Source organism: Bos mutus, chromosome X (assembly GCF_027580195.1).
Source record: "Bos mutus isolate GX-2022 chromosome X, NWIPB_WYAK_1.1, whole genome shotgun sequence".
In the NCBI taxonomy this organism is placed as follows: Eukaryota; Metazoa; Chordata; class Mammalia; order Artiodactyla; family Bovidae; genus Bos; species Bos mutus.
Window position 1 is genome coordinate 109,612,495 of NC_091646.1, and position 22,011 is coordinate 109,634,505.

Sequence of the window (22,011 nt, forward strand, 5' to 3'; positions counted from 1 at the left end):
ATTACTGAACCCGAATGCTGAAGCTACTGAAGCTCATGTGCCTAGTACCTGTCCTTCATGACAAGAGAAGCCACCACAATGAGAAGATTGTGCATTGCAATGAAGAGTAGCCCCTGATCACTGCAACTAGAGAAAATACGCATGCAGCAACAAAGACCCAGAGCAGCCAAAATAAAGCTAAAAAAAAAATAGCCATTCTAGTCCACTTCCCCTCATCTTAACCTGAGTACATGGAAGCACAGAGAGATGACTTTACCCAAGGTCCAGGTTTCCTTTTCACTGCACTTCAAGGTTCTACTTTAAAAACCAAGTTCGTTTGCTTTTCTTACTGTTCAGAGACAAGAAAGCCAATGGGCTGTGCCCCAGCAAGGAAATAAATGATCAGTACATTTGTATGAAGCTTTTTGAGTTTCCAAAATGTGACCCACTGTTTCAGCTCAATTATTGTTTACCTTTTATCTATGGGGACAACAGACTTTCCTTTGTGGCTCAGTGGTAAAGAATCCATCTTGACTGCCAATGAAGGTGATGGGGATTCAATTGCTGGGTCGGGAAGATCCCCTGGAGAAGGAAATGGCAACCCAGTCCAGTATTCTTGCTGGGAAATCCCATGGACAGAGGAGCCTGGTGGGCAATAATCCATGGGGTGGCAAGAGAGACAAAACAACAATAATGGGGACAACACTCTCCTGGTGTCTGCCTAGTGCCTACTATGTTTGCCACTCTGCTAGGTGCTGGGGAGGGTTTAGAAAAGATGAAGACCCATTCCTGCTGTCAAAGATCTGAGTGTGGGAGACAGAACTAACAATGAGAGAACAATGGAAGGCAGTAAGTGATTCAGAATAAAATGAGTAGTGCAGGCAATATCTGCTGTTCAAGTTCACAGGAGAGAGAGCACTCTGGGAGCTGGGTGGTGGGGGTTGGGGAAGTGCAATTTCCTGTGGGCTTTGAAGGCGGAATAGGATTGTTTATGCAGATGTGGGGGTAGGGGAGTAGAGGGCAGGGGGGTAGGGGGCGGCTGCACCGATGCAGAACTACGTGGGGATTAGGGACAGCATTTATTGAGCACTTTTTATGCACTTGCTACACAATTCAATTCATGTAAATGTGCATAATCCTAGGAATTAGATAATAGATCACCGATAACTGTTTGGTTGAGAGAGGGAAACTGAAGTACAGAGAGGTAAAATTGCCCAAGGTGACACAGCAAGTAAATGGCATAATTATCATTAGTATCCCAGAGTTGTCAAAACACTTGGCTATTCTACCTTTGAAAGAGAGGAATTTGTGCCTCAGGCGAGCAAGCTGGCCTGGCACTAAACACAGTCATTTTGCAAACACAAGACCCTCTAGGCAGAACTCCCAAAGAAGTTCGGTACGGATTGGTGGTTTAGTTGCTAAATCTTGTCCGACTCTTGCGATCCCAAGAACTGTAACCTGCCAGGCTCCACTGTCCTGGGATTCTCCAAGCAAGAATACTGGAGTGGGTTGCCATTTCCTTCTCCAGGGCCTTTCCGTCCCAGGAATTCAACCTGGTCTCCTGCATTTGCAGGCAGATTCTTCACTGACTGAGCTAAGAGGGAAGATTTCTGCACGGATTAATGAAGCCGTTTACTGAGTGCTATCATCTCCTTCTGACTTCCTTGAAGACAGGAACTTGAGGTCTCAGGCTACAGTCATCACCAGAACTCCAGTTTTACCCTTAATATATACTGTGCAGAGGATTTAACAAAACACCGACAGAGAACGAGTGAGCTGCTGAATCGATCCTTGTTTGTTGTTGTTCTTTATTAATTAGCACTTCGAGAGCATCAGGCCCTAAGGTGGATGCTGTCTGTGCAAAGCTACCTGGCTCTGAGGCTAGGTGGGGTTAAACCAGACTTGGAAAGGACAGCAGGAAAATGGCTGGCAGAGAACACCAGAACGTGTTTCCCAGGCAAGGTGCCTGTTTTTTTCTGGCTATTTTCCTCTTTGTGAGTCTTCAATAGATATTAAACCAACACAAAGTGGATTCTGAAAAGGTCTTTTTCCTGTTTCCTTGCCCAAAGAAAAGCAAATCCCAGTCTATGGGTAGGAAGCAGCAGGGAAGAGGGGGCCCTGTTTCTGCCAGCAGCCCTTATCCAATTCTTGGGCCCCTCCACAGCCTGGCGGGCGTTTTAAGTGGCAGGACTCTCGGCCAAGCGCAGGTTGGAAACAGCTGCTCCGTCGCAGGGCGGGAGGACGGAAAGAGGTCTGGGGAAGCTTCTTTTCCTCCATCTTTTCCTCCAGCTAGAGTACGATTGAGCTTGAAGGCGTGGCAGGAGAAAGGGGAGACGGAGAGCCTGGAGAGGGAGTGGCCGGAGGCTAGATAGAGAAACCTCGGAGCAGAGCAGGAGGTGGAACGGCCGGGCAAAGTAGGAAAAGAAGCCCTGTCTAGGACGGAAGTGGAGAGTAGGGCTGTGGCTACAAAGGTGGAGAAGATGCCGTCTTGGCCCTGCCCAAGTCTGCTATTTCAGGGAGGTCTGGAGGAGAGGCGAAGAGTAGGTCACACCCAGCGGACCTCCCAAAGCCCAGGGTCTTATCACTAGACAGGCTTGTCCATTCCTCCAAGAACTCAGCGAGGGCCGGCTAAGCGCCTACTAGGTGCCCGGGGTCCAAGGAAGCGCCCTGGAGAACCGGAGCGCAGGAGGCGGAGTCGGCCCAAACGGCTTCGCGGAGGAGCGAATTCCGTAGTCGGCGGTGCGGGAGGGTGGCGGTGCACGCGTGTGGGCCGGGCGAACGCAGAAGGCGAGGCAGGCCGGGGAGGAGGGGAAGGAGGCGGGGATTGAGCCCGGGGGAGGGAGGGGGAGGCCGAGGCGCCGAGAGAGGGAGTGGGAGGTGTGAAGAGTGCGAGCGGCTGGCTGGGGGTGGGGTGGGGGGGCGGCGGTGCGGGGAGGCCGGAGAGGAGAGGCGGTCGGGCGGGGTGGCCGAGGGCGTGAAGTGGGGGGGCGGCGAGGGACCGAGCCGGGCGGGAGCGGGGAGGCGGCGGCGAGGGGGAGGAGAGAGGGAGGGGAAGAAGGAGGAAGCGAGCGCGGCTGCTGCAGGGGGAGGAAGACAGGGAGGAGGAGCCGTGCGCGGCGGCCGTGGCGGCCGCCAGGGGAGCCGAGCGCCGGGGCGCGGGGAGCCGAGCGGGCGCCCAGTCGGGGCCGAGGGCCGACTGCCGGTGAGTGGAGCCCCGCAGGGCGCGGCGACCCGTCCCTGGGGCCGGGCGGGTGGCGCGGGAAGCTGCGGCGCCGGGGCGGAGGGAGGGGGCCGGCCGGAGCCCAGCCCCCGGCTGGCCCGGCCTCCCGCCCGCCTTTCCTCCCTCCCTCCCGGCTTCCTCCCGCCGCTGCCCGCGCGAGGGGGGCAGGTCCCGGGCGGGCCGCGGGCTGGGGGAGGTGCTGCCCGGAGGGCGGGCGTCTGGGGCCGGGGGGTGGAGCTGGGGGCTCGGGGGTGTACCCGGGGGCGGGAGGCTGGCCCGGGACGGCTCTAAATTGGCTCGGAGGGGCCCGTCGGCGGCGAAGTTGCTCGCTGGGGGCAGAGACGGCCACGCGGTTGCAGGAGTAAGCGATCCCCCTGTGGCGAGTGCGTGAGACGAGGAGTCCGGCGTCCCCGCCAGCCCCGTCGCCCTCCCCGCCGGCCCGGCCCCGCCAGCTCCCCTCCTGGCCTCCGCGTGTTCCCTCGCCGTCTCCCCCGGTTCGCTCCTGCCGCGTCCCCTCAACCCTCGCCCTGACCCTCCCGGCCTCCGAATTCCCCCGACCCCTGCTTGCTTCGCCACTGCCCCTGTTCCCCTTTTCTTCCCTCGCTAGTTATCCCTCCCCGCCTCGTAATTCCCGATGCAATTGCCTCTTTGAGACCTTTTTTTTTTTCCTCTCCTTCCTTTTAGATTGGCCAACGGCTCGTTTCCACCCTGCCTCGTTGGTGGCCACTGGAGAAGCGCGGGGGGCTCCCCAGGCAGCCGTAGGGACAAATTAGAGCCAGCACTTGGCCCCAGGCCTCGCGTGTAGCTTCCCGTCCCCTGCTCTAGTTGCCCCGGTGTCCGGAGGGGGGTGCGGGGGCGGGGTGTGCCCTCCGTATATGTCCCACCACCCGGGCCACCCTCGGGGCTTGTGTTCCATCTCGCTCTCGCTTCCTGCACGGTGGTCGTGGGGAGCCACTTTGCATCATGTCCCGGTATAGCTACCAAAGTCTCCTGGACTGGCTCTATGGGGGCGTGGACCCCAGCTTTGCGGGCAATGGGGGCCCCGACTGTGCTGCCTTCCTCTCTTGGCAGCAGCGGCTGCTGGAAAGTGTGGTGGTCCTGACCCTGGCCCTGTTGGAGATCCTGGTGGCCCTGCGGCACATCCTGAGGCAGACGAAGGAGGACGGTAGGGGTGGCCGTGGCTGCCAGCCAGAGCAGGTGACCCAGCGGCCAGAGGAAGGCAAAGAGAGCCTGAGCAAGAATCTGCTCTTAGTAGCCTTGTGCCTGACCTTCGGGGTGGAGGTGGGCTTTAAGTTCGCCACCAAGACCGTCATCTACCTGCTCAACCCCTGTCACCTGGTCACCATGATGCATGTGAGTCTGTTGACTTCCCCCACCCCTTCCTGGCAGCCTCAGCCAGCAGAGTCATTTGTGTGCTCAGGACACTTGGCCGCGTAGAGCACCTCACCCCTGCGGGCAGTGGGACCCTTAAAAATGATTTTCCAACGAGTGGCTGTTTGGGTGCGGATTTCAGATTTGGCTTCCTTCCACCTTTGCACAATGCGTCAGCCCTACGGTGGTGGTTAGCCCTGGAAAAGACTAGCACTCAGGCCAGCGGCCCCTCCCCTCCCAGGCCTACCCTGGCCTTTTGCCAGCAGGAAGTCCGACCCCAGCCAGGTTCCCTTTCTGGATCACCAGAAGGGAGCCATGGGCCACCCCCCCCCCCCCAACACACACACACACACACCCCACCCCCCCACCCCCACCCCCTGCCCCAACACACACACACATTCCCTCTGCCACAATTTCCCAGAGGCCTGGTGGCTTTCTTTCTTGGAGGTGGTCACAGAAGGTTCCGGTCATACTTGGGGGAAATACTTTTGTAGGTTTCTCTTAATGACTTTCTTTTGGGAGTTTAGGATCTTAGGGTGAGGTCTGCCTTTTGAGTTCTGAGGTGTCAGAGCAGCACCAAACTCCGACTCACTGCACTCTGAAGCAGACCCCAGGCAGACTCGTGACCTCTTCTCTGTGGTGAGAGGGTATTTATTTCCTGCAAACCTCTCCATCTTATCATTCTCATTCTCTCTCCTGAGGTCACAGTCCAGGGGTGCCCAGAGAGCTGATTTCTTTATCTCCCATTAGCGGTGCTAAGAAAAACAAATGAGATTGAAAAGGAAAGTTGCCAGATACATAAAAATAATCTGGGTGAGCACCAACCAAGAGCGAGACTGTCTTTTTGTACTCAGCCTGTGTAGAGAGATGATCTAAAACTATAATATCACGGAAGGGTAGGAAGAGGAGAAGAGCATGGGGTGAGGGGGCTGTCTCTTTTAGATTTCAGGCTGTGGAAAACCTGGTGTGTTTTATTCAGGGACAGTTGTGAAACCTGTCATTAGCATCTTTATTGCTTTTATATTTGTAGAAGGTTGTTTTCTCAGGAGACTCGTGACAACCTTGTGTGGGGCAGGAGGTTGAGATAATTGTCTCGGTTTCACAGGCCTGGCGGGGGGACTCGGGGATGGGAGGTTGCTCGCTTGCAACCAAAAGATGAATTAGCTTTCTGGGTTGGAAAGCTAACCCACCCTCTTTGGGGTTTCGGAATGCAGAGCAGTCTCTGGGAGGCCGCTGCTGATCAGCATGGTGCTGCCTACTTATGCTGCAGATGCTTGCTAGCTCTGTGTTGTAGGAAGTCCTTGGATGGCAGGTTCTTGGCCTCAGTTTCCCAATCTGGAAACTGGTGAATGACCACAGACCCCATTCAGTCTTGCAGATGTGATAAGGAGGTGTAGACAGATTTAGAATAAAGCAGCTCTTAGTGATGGGATGGCTCTAAGCGTCCAGTAGGCTTGGAGTGGGTAGTATTTTTTTAGAGGCCTTCTTGGGAAGTAATGCCATTCACAGGAAACCCAAGGGCTCCCCCAGTTAGACCTTCTGTGTAAATTTGAGCCTGTCCTCTTTCTTTCTTTTTTTTTTTAATGAATGGGCTTTTTGTTAATGAAAGGAAACAACACATCTCAGCCATTGCTATGTGAGGCTCTTGGGACAGGAGTGCTTTTTTTGGATGGCAGGTGGTGAGGGTCAGAGGGTACCTCTTTGACAAAGGGGTCTTGAGGCCTCTGACAACCACATATCTAGAAGGTCAACAAAGAACTAAATTCAGCCCGATTGGGGCTGCTGCTGGGGTGATGACGTCAAACCTGGCAGCATCATGGTTTTCAGTGGAAAGGTTTTTAGAGGCTTTTAGAAGACTCTGGAGGCTTCGTTCTGGCATTAATTAGTTGTGTGACTTTGGGGAAAGTACTTGTCCTGGCTCTCAGTTTGCCTGGCTGCAAAACGAGGCAGAGTTGAATTTCTAGGTCTTGACAGTCTATGTGCTGTGCTTCTTTCCTCTATTAAGCAGTGCCCGGGGGTGCCACACAGAGCTATCCCAGAAATGGCTTTTGGTCTCCTCGCTCATTTCAGGTGGTCATGGTTCACCTTCTCATCCTCATCTTTCGCTCCCTGGGTTTTCCCCGTAAAGTAAACCTGAGAAGGCCACCCTTTAGGGGTCCATATAGATGATGTTGGCCCTCAGGGGCTGAGTGCAGCAGAGATGGATGTTTGGGGAACTATGAACTGATTCCTGTCACTGTGCTTTTGCTGTTGTCCCGTGCTTAGCTGAAACTCTGAAGCTAGGTGGTGGGGGCAAAGAACAGTCAGGTTGAGGAATCCTTGAGACCAAGCAGGATTGTACTGCTTTGTCCTTTACTCCCAAGTTACTGCTTTGTGTCATTTAAATAGAAACTTCTGGCCTACTGGGGGACTTAGCCTTTGATGAATCCAACACTCCATACCTTACCTATGGTCTTATTGGAAGCAGGGACATACGGATTTTTAAAAGCTGATGTGAATCTTTAAAAGAAATATTACAACAGATGGAAACAGTTTTCTAACTTATTTGGGCTTCCCTGGTGGCTCAGATGGTAAAGAATCTGCCTGCAATGCCGGAGATACAGGTTTGATCCCTGGGTCAGGAAGATCCCTTGGAGGAGGGCATGGCAACTGACTCCAGTATTCTTGTGGGAAGAATCCCATGGACAGGGGAGCCTGGGGGGCTACAGTCCATGGGGTTATGTGTTAGTCGCTCAGTTGTGCCCGACTCTTTGTGGCCCCATGGACTGCAGTCCACCAGGTTCCTCTGTCCATGAGATTTTCCAGGCAAGGATACTGGAGTGGGTTGCCATTTCCTTCTCCAGGGGATCTTCCCAACCCAGGGATCGAAGCCGGGTCTCCTGCACTGCAAGCAAATTCTTTATCGACTGAGCTACAAGGGAAGCCAGTCCATGGGGTTAGTATTAATAATACTTTACATCTGTCTAGCTCTTAACTTTTATAAGACCCTTTCACACGCACTATCTTCTTTAGGGTTATGCTAGATAAGCTTGAGCCTGGACAGAGAGATGTTAAAATTTACCCTGTGACTGTGTGTGTTTCAAAGGGGAGGTGTTGAGTACAAAGAAATACTTTGGCAAGTGAATTAGCTGAGTTAGGCTATATCATGGCAGTAAATTCTGTGGAGTTCAGAGGTCCTGATAAGGAAAGGGAGACATTAGCTGAATTGAAAGCAGGAGCTTAGAGACATTTCTGATGTGTGTCTCTCAACAAGATGACTCAATTATAGCTTTATAGAAGGCCTTGTTCGGCAGAGGCAGTGTAAGTTTGTAATAAGGGCAGTATTACTTTCAGCCAGGAAATGGAAGCACTGGAGGGAAAACGACTAGTCTCCTTACCTCCCATTTTTCAGTCTGTAAAATATTTACTCCCAAGGCCTTTGATACACAGACCCTCCTCATAGCCATGCTGCCTTTGGGCAACCGCCAGCTTTAGAAGCACAGGGCAGGGTACTTCTTGTGTCCGAGTTCTGTTCTTGAATAATATTCCTGCTGTCAGGTTTCTTTTTGGCCTCGTCTGTTATCTCAAGGGCCCTAGAACTTGGGACTGGTAGAGGTTTGTAGGATTAAAGCAGCACCTTCTCACATCTGACTTAAGCTGGGGATGCTTGAGGGTTCTTGGAATCAGCAAGCACCAGGATTAACACACCACTGTTAAACCCCTTGCTGAATATCAGTGGTTTTTACCCATTACACCAAGAAGTATTTCTTCAAGCGTGGCTAGCTGGTCCCCTGTGCATAATATTTTCGTAGGTATGGGTGACACGGAATGAATTTACTGACTGTTTATGCTGTTTACAAAAAAAAAAACAAAGTGGAAATCACACTGCCAGCAAGGTACTGGCAGGGGTGGCTTTAGAACCCAGCTGTCAACAGTGGAATTGGGGCTTTGAGAGTCTCATAGCTATTTAAGTCCTAAAATCTACAGTTTCTTAGCGGAAGGGTTAAAATGCCAGACAGTTTGACTGATTGTGTCCGTAAAAACTCATGGCCTTTTATCCTTTGCATCTAGTTAGATTGTCTCTGCCTTAGGAACTTGCAAAGATCGAATTTTGGATGTCTTGTCTAATTGTCCACTTCCGGTTTGTTGTGTATATGTCTGTGTCAGTATCTCCCAGTTGGGCCCTGAACTTTGTGGGGCATAGCATATGCCATTTAACCCTCTGTGTCTCTGTGCATACGGCACTCTGGATCTCAGCTGGACATTTTCCAAATAAGAATTGATGCTATTGACCCCTGAGCACCAAGCCTCTGGTTTTTAGCCTTTAAGACCAAGTGAGCCCCATCCTTTTTTTAGAGTTAGCATTGCTATTTTTCTGTCTTTACGATATATTAGAAGGCTGATGTCCACCAAATATGGCTAACCTGCTTTTGTCTCACTGTTTACTTTCCTACTTCACTTTTTGCCAAAAGCACAGAATGGCACATATTCAGAATGGTCCTGAGCTTTTTGTGACACCTTTTGGAACTCACTGGATGTATATGGGTATGTTATATTTGTCTATGATGGATTTGTTTTAGAGAAAACCTGATAGATTTGAGAACTAGGCTTTTTTGTCCCCTGCCTCCTTGACTTCAGACCAACCACACCTCTTCATCCCCATCTGTTGTCTGGAGCACTGATAACTTGCTCATGGTTGCAATTGATGTTGGTGTGTAATGGGTGCAATGAGGGATCCAGCTATCTGCTGGCTTATCAGATGGACTGTGTCCTGTGTCATCAGTCCAGGGGGACACAATGGGGTGATGTTTGTATGGTCCTCAGCAATGAGGCATGACATTCCTTTTTAGTTTGTTTCATATTCTCCCCCAAGGAAATTTGCAGAGAATTTTTCCATCTTTCATTGTTACAGTCTTTGACAGAGTCCCTTCCATTATAAGGGAAATGGTGTGGATTGGTGGATTAAACAACCCACAGACAGCCCTGGGATTTAAAATGATGATACCAGTTTTGCTTGTCGCCTGCTAGGGAACCTGAGCAAATTATTTAGCTTTTTCCTATCTTGATCTTCTTCGTGAAATGGGCCACATGGAAACAAAGCATTTTAATCCTCTGAATAGCTCTGTGGTCACTTAAACAGACGCCAGGTACAGCTGATCAGAGCTGGCAGATGACCAATAGATTTTTTTCCTCTGACTCAGAAACTGACAAACCTCAACTTTTCACCTTTCTTGATAGCTCTTAGAATCCATTCCTCTAATTAGTTCTGTTGCTTTTCTCTGGATCCTTGCCCACGTCTGCATACCCTTCTATACACAGTCTATAAAACTGGATACTGTGACCAGAGGTCCAGCCCACACCCAGCAGAGAGGAAAGATTTCTTTCTCAGCCTTTTCTCACTGTGCACCTGTTAATACAATGCAGCCTGGAGCTTACTGTTAAGTAATAGAATGCAGCAGACTCCTACTCAGGGGGTGATCCACAGGCCCCCTGGATTTTTGTCCCTTTGCCATAGAAGTACCTCCTTCATCACTGTCTTCATGGGATCTGTCGTGAATTCCTCCCCTCTGTAGATGGTCCTGAAGATTCTCTGGGAAACTTTCCAGTTGACCTTGACTCCACAGTTATTCCACTCATTCCACCAATACCTCTTGTCCTCCTTTCCCAACTCTGCATATTCCTCAGACTGTTAGCCTCTTTAACATTAGCCTTTGCATGAAAAAATTGCAAGCATTAGTTGCTCAGTCACGTCCTACTCTTTGTGACTCCATGGTCTGTAGCCCACCAGGTTCCTTTGTCCATGAGATTCTCCAGGCAAGAATACTGGAGTGGGTTGCCATTCCCTTCTCCAGGGGATCTTCCTGACCCAGGGACTGAATCCGGGTTTCCTGCATTGTAGGCAGATTCTTTACCATATGAGCCACCAGGGAAGCCCATGACTTTGTATACAAGTCGGTAGTTTGGTAAGTGTTCAACTGGGTTGTTTGATTTTACATGTTTGTTCATTCTCTACCATTAGTGTGTATACTTTTCTTTAAGGAAAGGAGTAGTATGTTTTTTTCCCTCTGTAGCACCCTGCAGAGCTTAATACAATACTGTATGTGCACATTAATTGCTTAATGTGTAGTGTGCCTGGATAATGCTGGCTGACTGACTGGCTGACAGAACTGACTTTTTTCTGTTCTTTTATCTTTTTCCCTCTGGTGGTTCTGTCTGTGGTCCCTTGAGGTCTCATGGGCACAGTTCCTGTGTCTCCTGTGCCTATTAAGAGAAACTCCTGTCTGGTTTTTTTTTTTTTTTGAAATAGCCAGAAAGAGAGGTGATTTCACCTCCAGCTCACACATCTTTTTGTTGAATTTCCATCACAAAGAGCTGGTTATTAGGAACTGCAGCCCATTCTCTGCCCCAAGTTTCTGCTCACTTTCATTGCACTGAGGAAATTGCACTGTTGGATCTTGGTCTTAAATCCCTTGGTTTGACATCTGGAAATGTCTACTTTCTTCTTTTCCTCCTTTAATATCAGACATTAAAAAAAAACTGTTATTAAGCTGGTAACTCACTTTCTATCTCTCCCCTTTTATATTTTTCAATAGCTTGTTCACTGTCAACCATGCTTCATTGAAATACCCTTTGCAAGAAGAGCCAGACTTCTCAACTTCTGGTCTTTCATATATTTTTTTTTGTTAACTTTGTTTGTGTTCAGCTTTGTGAGGTATAGTCGACAAAGAAAATTGTAAGATATTTAAAGTGCACAACGTGATTTGATTACGCATACATCATGAAAGGACTCCCCACCCCCCACTGAGTTCACTAACACATCCGTGATCTTTCATATCTTTTGTTAAATTGAGAGCATCTTCTGCCAGTAACTGACTGACTGGACCTGAAGTGGAGTGCAGTGCTTTTCAAATTTTCTTTGTGAAAGATTCCCTTGGAACCTTGTTCTCATGCAAATGCCTGGCTCTCCACTCAGAGTCTCAGTCAGTCTCGGTCCTATAAGGTGAGGATGGGAACCTGCATTTATTACAAGTTCCTCAATGATTCTGATGCCAGTGAGCATTGGATCCCACTCTGAGAGACATTATCTAGTGGATAAAGTATGAGGTCAGAGAAGGCAATGGCACCCCACTCCAGTACTCTTGCCTGGAAAATCCCATGGGCGGAGGAGCCTCGTAGGCTGCAGTCCATAGGGTTGTGAAGAGTCTGACACAACTGAGTGACTTCACTTTCACTTTTCACTTTCATGCATTGGAGAAGGAAATGGCAACCCACTCCAGTGTTCTTGCCTGGAGAATCCCAGGGACGGCGGAGCCTGGTGGGCTGCCATCTCTGGGGTCGCACAGAGTCAGACATGACTGAAGTGACTTAGCAGCAAAGCATGAGGTGGGATGTTGCTTCCGATGCTCCTCCTGACTGGTGTGATTCTGGTGGCCTGTGGGTGGGCATTTGGTCTTCTAGTAGTACCTCGGTATTTATGTGGGTGTTAAATAAGGTGGTTGAAATTAGAGGTTGAAGACCCTGAGTTATTGTGAGGTGGATTTTAAGGTAACTTTGGCGTTCCAGTGGCCTGTTGGGTGCCTGTGGCTTTTATAAGTGGAGGATTTCAGCCAAACCTCTCTTTAATCACCTTCCAGTCCTCCTACACTCCTTTGCCATTCTTGCAGTGTTGGAGATCTTTGGGAACTAACAAGATAAAATACTGATACAGAATTATTGCATCCTAGTTCTCTATTTGCAGGACTTTAGTTTTAAATGCTAATGGAAATGTATCCATTCTTGCATGTATTCAGCAAACATTTGTCCAGTTCCTGTTGTGTGTCAAACATTGTGCCAGACACTGGAGATTCAAAGATAAATAAGAAACATTCTTTGCCTTCAATGTTGCCCACAGTTGAGATGAGACAGGCAAGAAAAAAAGATCAACTAAATTACAATGTAACATGTAAAAATCAACTAAATCACAATGTAACATATAAAGATCAACTAAATTACAATGTAACATGTAAAGATCAACTAAATTACAATGTAACATGTAAAGATCAACTAAATTACAATGTGACCGGTTTGAAACAAACATTAAGGACCAGAGGGTCTTTTATTTTTTCCTGATGCAATTAAGGAAAGCATACTGGAGGAGGTGACATTTGACTCATAAGGAGACATGTTAGCTCTTTGAGAGCAGGGGTCCTTGTTTGTCTTATTTTCTATCATAGTGCCTCTCATGGGACCCACCTCATAGTAGGTGCTCAATAAACGTGTGAATGAATGACCAGGAGGTGGCTAGGTGTTGCAGAAGGAAAGGGTTTCTTGGCATAGGAAACGATACATGTAAAGGCACAGAGTTGCTTCCTCTTTCACAGGAAAGCTTTACAACTCTTACCTGGAGTCATTTTCATTTTATTATCAGGGACAGGCATTGTTTTTGTATTTCTCCCTTGGCAAACCACGTAAAACTTGGAACGCTCTGTCATTTCTGGCCTGTTGATAAGACAGCTGCAGTTAATCACAAGTCCTTGATAGGGGGCTTGTGAGATAGAACGTTGTGTTCTCTCTGCTGTCCCAAGGAGGGCCCACATGGTCAAGGACAGACACGGAACACAGAGAGTGAGCAGACATTAAATGCAGGAAATGAGGTAGCAGGCATTCCACCCCCCACCAGATGATTTTTAGTGGCTCATGGGATGGCTGCTGCCCCCACGAAGCTGGAACTGATGCAATGTTTCCATGCTCTTCTTCTACCTTTCTCTTTTCTATTTCTTTTCCCCTGCTTCCATGTCTTCCCCCGCTAACCCCCCCAACTCACCCCATCCAAGTTTGCCTCTTTCCAGAGTACTCAAAGCTCCAGATCAACTCCATCTAAATGCCTGTTTCACCAGAGGAGGTCCTATCTCCAAGGAAATAAGGAAGAAATCAGTTCCATGTAGGAAGTTCATACTGCAGTGTGAATGGCTCAGATGCAACAGAGGTAGGGGAGGACAGGACTTTTTAAAAGGGCCTTGTTAGCCTTACTTGATCTTTAATTGGTGGGGTGTGTCTCAGAATTTGAGCAGGTGGCCTTTCCCATGCTCCTTGCTCAGTTGTTGGCCTCTCTCCTGCTCCACCTCCCATCCTCCCCCACCCTGAGAACTGGAGTTATCAATGTCTTGCTGTCCTACTTGCTGAATGCCCAGGGTAAGTCTCCCTCCAAGGTGCTCTTGAATACAGCAGTTAAATCTGAATGTCTGGGGAGGGCTCCTCCTCTTCTGGGCACGGTCCTCTCTGTTTACTCAGCTCTTTCCCAGAGAAAGAGCTGCCAGCTAAACAGGGCATGGTTTGCACGTCTGTCAGTGTGTGGTGTGTCAAGGGACACTGACCTGTTGCAGTCAGTGATCCTGAAGGGGAGGGTTGGGGGGATCTTTCCGTTGGCTGCATACCCTTAACAGTAGCTGCTGGAGCAAATGTCAGAGGGAGGCAGGCAGGGTAGGATGAGTCTGGTTGTGGGCCTGGTGAGCTCTGAGGAAATGAAATAGATGGCAGGAGACTGTCTTCTCTAAGACAGTCCTTAGAGAGGATTGGACTGTTGGGCAGACCCAGTTCAAGCCATGTCCTGTGGGCAGATGTTTAGGTTGATAGGAGAGTGAGAGGCGAGATTATCTGAGGAGAAAGGAATCATGCATGACAGTTGCTCAGTCATGTCCCATGCTTTGTGACCCCATGGACTGCAGCCTGCTAAGCTCCTCTGTCCTTGGGATTCTCCTAGGCAATAATACTGGAATGGTTTGCTATTTCCTCCTCCAGAGGGTCTTTTCTTCCCGACCTGGGGATCGAACCCATGTCTCTTGTATCTCCTGCATTGGCAGGCAGGTTCTTTACCACTGCACCACCTGGGAAGCCCAAAGGAAGCATGAGCCCATTCTAATTCCATCTCAGTTCCTCCAGTCTCCCTGTCTCCAGCACACATCAGTGGTGGTATAAACTCAGGGTGTATTTTGCCTATGAATTGAGTCGCCTTTGCCAGTTGACCAGCTGTGTTTGCAGAACGACTTTGTGCTCAGGCTGTTGCTAGCAAAGAGACATTTCATTCAGGTGCTGATTAAACAAGGCACAGAGCCAGATTGCACATTAAGGGCCTTAACTACGGCTCTGGGAGCCCTGGGTAAACACTTATTAGATGTTTTGGGTAGAGTATTAGGAGAAGCTGCTGGACACGAGGGAAACTGGCTAGGAGAGACTTCTAGAAAGGTCTTTGGTCTTTTCCTAGATGCATCAGATCTGAGCTACTGGCACGTACACAGAAGGGCTAGACAGGTTTCCTCCTTGGCATTTACTTGGGAAATTCTTACTGGGACTCAGTAGGTTTGGACTGTAGCAATGAACCTGGCTAAGTTAAGCTGGGCATTAGAAATGCCTCCTTTTCCTAATGCAGGTTCAGCTGAGTGGACTGAGCTTTTGGACCATATTTCCTGGGTTTGTATTTGAGCTCCATCATTATGTGACCTTGGGTGGGTAGTGGTAAAGAATTTTCCTGCCAATGCAGGAGACACTTGTTCAATCCCTGGGTCAGGAATATCCCCTGGAGAAAGAAATGGCAATCCCCTCCAGTATTCTTGCCTGGAGAATCCCATGGACAGAGGACCCTGGGGACACAAAAGAGTTAAACATGACTGAGCATCCAAACAACAAGAATCATGTGTGACTGTAGGCATGTTACTTAACTGCTATCAACTTCACTCATCTGTAAAATGGATATAATCACAGTACCTACCTAATAGGGCTATTGTGAGTATTAAATGGAATAACTTAAATCAAGCATTTGGCAGAAATTCTGGCTCATTGTCAGCAATAAATGTTAGCAGCTTTTCATAGTACAGTCAGCCCTCCATAAATGTGTGTTCCAATTTGCAGATTTAACCAACTACAGATTGAAAATATTAGGGAAAAAAATTTCAGAAAGTTTGAAAACATAAAACTTGAATTTATTATGCACTGGAAACTGGTTATATTGTGTTAGGTGTTGTAAGTAATCTAGAGACAATTTGAAATATATGGGAGTATGTGCAAGGTTACATGCAAATACAACACCATTTTATACAAGGGACTTGAGCATCCATAGATTTTGGTATCCCTGGGGGGTCCTGGAACCAATCCCCCATGGATAGCAAGGGACAACTGTCGTAGTAATAGTACTGTATAGTACTATATAGTATTATAGTAGTAATAGGGGGCTTCCCAGGTGATGCTGGTGGTAAACAACCCACCTGCCAATGCAGGAGACATAAGAAATGCAGGTTCGATCCCTGGGTCAGGAAGATCCCTTGGAGGAGGGGGGCATGGCAACCCACTCAAGTATGCTTGCCTGGAGAATCCCATGGACAGAGGAGCCTGGCGTCTAAGCCTGAAGTGACTTAGCATGCACAGTAGTATATAGAACTCCTATATAGTGGTTCAAGTCATGCTGGGTAAAAGCTGTGTGTGCACAATCAGTCATATCTGACTCTTTGCAACCCTATGGACTGTAACCCGCCAGGTTCCTCTGTCAATGGGATTTCCCAGGCAGAAATACTGGAGTGGGTTGCCATTTTCTATCCCAGTGGATCTTCTGACCCAGGGATGGAACCCATGTCTCTTGTGTCACCTGCACTGGCAGAGGGTTCTTTAGTGCCAGCTGGGAAGCTTCCCAGGTGGGGAGGAAATGTCAATTCACTCCAGTATTGTTGCCAGGGAAAATCCCATGGACAGAGGGGACTGGCTGCTTAAGGTCCACAGGGTCACGAAGAATTGGACACAACGGAGCGCACGCGCTCACACACACAAAAGCTGACTCTAGGTTGGTAAAAGCCTGGGTTCAGATCCTACCACTAGCTCTGTAGCCCTTGGCAAGTTGGGTAACCTCTTTGACCCCCTAGTGACCACATTTGTAAATTGGAATAATTAAACCTACCCTGTAGGGCTGTTGTAAGACAATAATGAGAAACAATGAGACAAGAGTAATAAAAACACTTAAGATAGTAAACAGTCAATACTTTTTTTTGCTGTGCTGTGCTGTGTGATGATAATGAGCTTTGTTATCCTTATGGCTGCTGCTGCTGTGGGCTTGGATGCCTGATTCTGGGATAAGATGACAAATTAGATACAGGAAGGCAGCTGTAAGAATCTCACCCAAGAGAAACTTCACTGGCATCTTCATTTCATGTGGTAGGCAAAAATACTGATTCCATGAAGTTGGCACCCACATAATCTCTGCAGGGCAGGGTTGCTTGATTGTTCAAAGCCTAAGGATAGCTTTGTGGGAAATTGAGAAGTTACTGTAAATCACTCAGTGTTTTCTGAAGCATTTGGAGGATGGCTGTCATTGGTGGGATGCTTGGCTGTCCAGGGATCTCTGGGCTTAGTTATTGCTGCTCTTCATCAATGGACTGGCTCTCTGGTACCAGCTGTCTTGAGATTGGTAGCCTAGGAAACCGAGAACATGACAGAAGCAGGAAAGGATTGGTTTGGGGGTGGGCAGAAACAGGTGTGTGGATTGAGTTTTTACTTCTTCATTAATTTCTTTTGACTAAGGATAGTGCAGCTCTCTCAATAGCTGCCTGTTCCCAGAGTTAAGTTATCAGAGGAGAAAGGCAGGTTAAACATAGACCAGTGCCTTGCCTGACATTTCAGCAAATGGATGAAAAACCAAACAAATGAACAAGACAATTCTTCGAGTATCTCCCAGGTATGGAAACCCTCTCATTTTTAAGACTAGTTGCTCTCAGAACTAGAACCCCAGCAGCCAGTCCCTCACTAAAGAGAAGTCCCCTTTAATTGTGCAGCCCTCTGGGGCCAAGGCCTGGGTCTTGTGGTTTCACAGCCTTGGGGTTGGGATGCCCCACCCCAGCAAGGCCATTGATAGGCCTTCAGGCTTATTTGCAAGTGTTGTGAGTAAATAGGCAGTTCCTTGGGGTAAGGTCAGGTTTTCTGTAATAATCCGGGTTCCCTGGGAGGAATTGGCTTGGAGGGCATTCCTAAAACAAAGGACAACCCTGAGAAATTAAGGGAGACTGTACCCAAGGGTCCCCTTCTTATCCACACTTTTGTTCCTTGTAATTTTGCATTTGTAGTTTCCTTTTCTAAGTCCCAGGCACTTGAGAGAGTGTGCATGCCTGTTGCCGCACTTTATTTCCTGCCCTGCAGGAATGTTGCTCAGGGTCATGTGCATAAATACCTTATTATCATCAATGCTTTTATACTTGGCCCATTGAGCTACCACTGACTGCTGGCTGCTGCTTCATGTGGGCCTTTCTCCCTGTTTCCCTGGTCCCTAGTCACAGGAGGACTCTCAAGGCCCCTGAGGAAAGGGGCTGGTTTTACCTTTGGGTTTCTCTTCCCTGTGCAGCAGTGCCCTGGAGTTTGCAGTTCAGCTGTCCTCAAAATAGCCCTGCAAGCTGGCACCAAGCTAAAGTCCAGTTTCCCTTCTTTACTGGTGGGGTTTCTGGCTAGTGAGCAAAGAGAACTGAGTGAACCCCAGCCCTGTGCCTGTCCTCCCTGGGCGAGGCTCTTGGCGGGGGTGGGGATGGGGATGGGGTGGGGTGCCGTCTTGGGCCTCGAGGTCAGCGGTGGCCTTTGGGCCGAGGCTGCATTCAACTTGTGAGGTCACAAAGGCTCTGCCTGGCTGAGCAGTGTTTGGCCATACCTCACAGCTAGGGCTGTGTTTACTCAGATGGACACACATGGAATCCAGGCTGGGATCATCTTCCCGAGCTTCTTACTCCCTGCTTCGGGTCTGAACTGAAAAACAATTTGCAGAGTACACTGTGGTCCGCACCTGTTTTTTTTTTTTAATCCCCTTTCCACAGCCAGTTTGCAGTGAACTGAAGATTAATCCTGGCTCCTCCCATTTCTTTTTTATTTTTTCTTCAGTTTCCCTTGGGATTGGGTTCTCACTCTTCAGTCATAAATGTCCATAGACACTAAGGACAGTTGGTGCCACTGCTCATTTAGGGTCCCCCTGCCCCAGACCTCTGAAATACCATAAACCTGAAATAGGGTTATCTGGGCAAAGGGGGGTTAAATTTAGGAGAAAGAGCTCATCATAATATTTGGTTATCTCTGTACACTCTAAAAGTTAGGAGTAGTAGTGATGATAATACTTTTGATATAAACTATACTTTGATAATACTTTTTGATAACACTTTGATAATATTTTCAATATAAGTGATGATAAACAGTTTGAGCATGTATCATGGTTCAGGTACTGTGCTTACGTCTTTTGCCTATATATTACCTAATTTTCAGCCTTCTGCAAGAGGCCATTTTTGTTTTATCTAATTCTTCTTTTGGAGAAGGAAGTAGCAACCCACTCCAGTATTCTTGCCTGAAAACTCCCATGGACAGAGAAGCCTGGTGGGCTGAAGTTAAAAGGGATCACAGAAGAGTAGACGCGACTAAGCATGCAAGCATGCATTCTTCTTTCCCTTTGTTGTAGCCCATTTCTTCTTTGGTTGACTTACAGATACTGAAGAAAAATGTTCTAGCAACACTTTGCTGGGTGGAAATGGCTGAGTGATGCCAAATCAGAGCTGGAAAAAAAAAAAAAAAAAAAGAACCTCAGAGATCATCTCCTCACTTGTTTTTCCAGATGAGTAAACTGAGACCCAGAGAGGTGAAGTGACTTGCCCAAAGTCACAGAGCTCAATGGAAGCAGAGGTGGATCTACTGGTTCACTGTCACTCTGTAGTACCATTCATGGCCTCCTTCTACCCCTTACCATTCCAGCATAAAAGAAGCTGGGCTTTTGTTCTTGCCCAGTAGTTGAGAAACAGAAATCTTGTGTTTTATTTATTTTTTTGAGCATCATTTTCTATGACAGCCTTGAAAGCGAGGCTCTCACAGCTGCAGGCCACCTTTCTACCTGACCGCTATAGCAACTACTTTTCCAATGTGTTTTTCTGCCCTTGCTTTGTCTCTTCCACAGAGGAAGCAGGCTGCAGTGCCACCATTGCTTGCTGCTTGTCCTGGGCAGGTAGTCCAGGGAGTGGTATATGCTCAGTGAGCCTGTATGGCAAGTCAGTGTCATCTGCTGCGAGATATTGATGGTTTTGCAATGGGACCCATTCAGTTGGGGCTGTAACTGAGGTCATCATTTTTCTCTAAGTAGAGACCTGCATGCCATCCTAGTGAACAGTTGTGTGAGGCTCCACAGCAGGTGAATGATTCCAGAACCTCATTCTGGTAGAAGTGACAAAGGTCAAAGAGGAAAAAGGTCAAAATAATTGGCCAGCCCAGGGAAGAAGTCATTTCATCTTGGTAAACAATGTAGAGTAATAGATAGAGCATAGGATTAAGCATTAGCCAGACCTGGCCTTCGCTGCAGGTTTCATCTCTGACTAGTTGGCAGAACCTAGTAGTTTTGGCTGGTCAGATTGCCTCTCTTGGGCTTATCTTCTTACATAAAGTGTGATAGTTGAAGAGTCTAGGCTCTGAAGTCAGATTGGCCAGGTTCAAATCCCAGCTCTGCTGCTTTCTAGCTATGTTGCTTTGGGTAAGTTAATTGATATCTCTGGGTATGTTTTTGTCTTTGTAAAATGGGGATAATACCATCTGTGGTTTTCTTACAAGAATTCAGTGCATAGCTACATGTAAAGTATCTAGATCAATGTCTGGTGCATAGCAAGCACAGAGTATGTTATCTGTAAGATAGGTATGCTCTTTGCCCTTCATACCTCACAGGCTAAACGTGACAGTCAAGTAAAAGATTTGCGAATGTGTCTTGTAGCTGGAAAGCACTGTCTAAATGGGAAAAATAATTTTTTTGAGAGCATGAGCATTCAAAGACAAGTCTTTTCAATGGTTTTATCTAATCCTAGGATTAGATATTGATGGATATTTGTTTTTTCAATTTTAATTTTTTTAAATTATGAAAGTATGATAACACCTTTACTTGACTTTGAAAATACAGAACAAGATTACATGTAGTTCCACTATCTATTACAAGTATTCTTTAAGTAGATAAATTAAGATTTTTAGTTGGTTTCCACATCAAATACTCAAAAAATAGAATGAACATATAGAGAAGCAGAAGGATATAATAGACCTGAAAGGCATTGTGAACCAATTCAACATGATATTTTTTTGACAAGCTGGCAAAAGGAAGGATAGTAGGTTAATGTGTAAGGTTATATAAATGCTGGGTCCATCAAGCAGTGCATGTTCTGCTTTTTCCCTCCTAGTGTACTTAACGGTGCTTAAAAGCTAAGTAAAGTGGTTGGAGGATTTGGAGTGAAAAGCAAGGATTACGATACTTTTCCCTTAGGGCCCCTATCTTAGTTAATGGCACTGCAGTCCATCAGTGACCTGGGTTAAGTCCTTTGAAACTTTGACACATTTCCATTCCTCTCTTCCACCATCAGAGTCTCTTGAGTCATTTTGATTCTGTCTTTCATTATTTCTCCCATCTGTCTCTTGCTTTTCTTCTTTGATTCCTCTGCCCTAATTCACCTAGTTGTTGATCATCATCACCACTATCTGTCTTCTTACCAGCAGCCTGCTGACTGATTTTCCCTTCTCCTGGGGTCTTTCTGCTCTGTCCATCATTTATACCGCTGCCAGAAATGATACAAGGAAAATTCATGTTGGGTCCTGCCATTCCCTTGCTTAAAAGCCCTCAGTAGCTCCCTACTGCCTTCAGCAAGGAGAGCAGACAGCTGGACAGATGCACCTTGTGGTGCATCTGGTGCCCTGGGCCAGCCTTGCTAATCAAAACATGAGCATGCTTGCTCAACATGCGTCTCCATGTAGGTTCAGAATCATCTTTAACATAGTATTTGAGGCAGCTACTATTACTCAGCCAGAGAATGGCAGAGAGAGAAACCCTTTAGAGAAAGCCTGAGCTCCTTGTGATAAGATTTGGGACCTTCCAAATCTTGATCAACCAGCTTTATCCTCTAGTACATTGTTCCATATGTGCTCTGATCCAGCCACATGTACCATGAACTTCCACGGTTCTCTGACTCTGAGTTTATACTTTGTTCACGTTGTACCCTCAGTCAGAAATACTTTTCTCTTCCTGTTGAGATGCCAGTCATCATTCAAGGCTCAACACTCCCCCTTGTGAAGGTTTCTTCAAGCCCTTATGCCAGATTTAGCCATTCTTGTCTATTTTAGCATTTGATTCTGCCTTGTGTTACATAATTGTTTATGTTGCTCCCTCACTTCTTAGTTTGTGTATTCCCTGAATACAGAATCTATGTTCTGTTGATTTTTTCTTTTCTAACCCTGCGCAACATCTAGTACATACTAGACTCCTAATTTTTTAAAAAAGCATTTAACTGAGTCTAGTCCTTTCCCTTTGTTTTTTGGATGAGGAAAGTGAGGCTTAGAAGAAAAGGTCAGGAGTTCATTTTGGGGCTTTGTTGAGTCTCAGATGTTTGAGATGTTGAGGCTGGAGTGAACAGCAGGCAGTTGAGATGTAGTTGGGCTGGCAAAGTGATTTAGGAGGCATTCAT

General features: G+C 47.6%; 1 protein-coding gene across 8 annotated transcripts in view; it reads left to right on the plus strand.

Moving 5' to 3' along the window:
* Nucleotides 1–3,043: 3,043 nt before the first annotated feature.
* The window catches only part of TMEM164 (transmembrane protein 164), a 178,481-nt gene continuing 159,513 nt past the window's right edge, over nucleotides 3,044–22,011 (plus strand). For 3 of the 8 annotated variants that reach the window (XM_070365705.1, XM_070365709.1, XM_070365708.1), the window contains exons 1-2: nucleotides 3,456–3,582; nucleotides 3,884–4,552. In XM_070365705.1, coding sequence (XP_070221806.1) covers nucleotides 4,163–4,552 — 390 coding nt within the window. In that variant the 5' untranslated portion in view covers nucleotides 3,456–3,582; nucleotides 3,884–4,162. Of the gene's footprint in view, nucleotides 3,182–3,446; nucleotides 3,583–3,883; nucleotides 4,553–22,011 lie in introns of those variants that run through there. The other 5 variants (XM_070365706.1, XM_014481455.2, XM_070365715.1 and 2 more) reach the window with 5 other exon arrangements.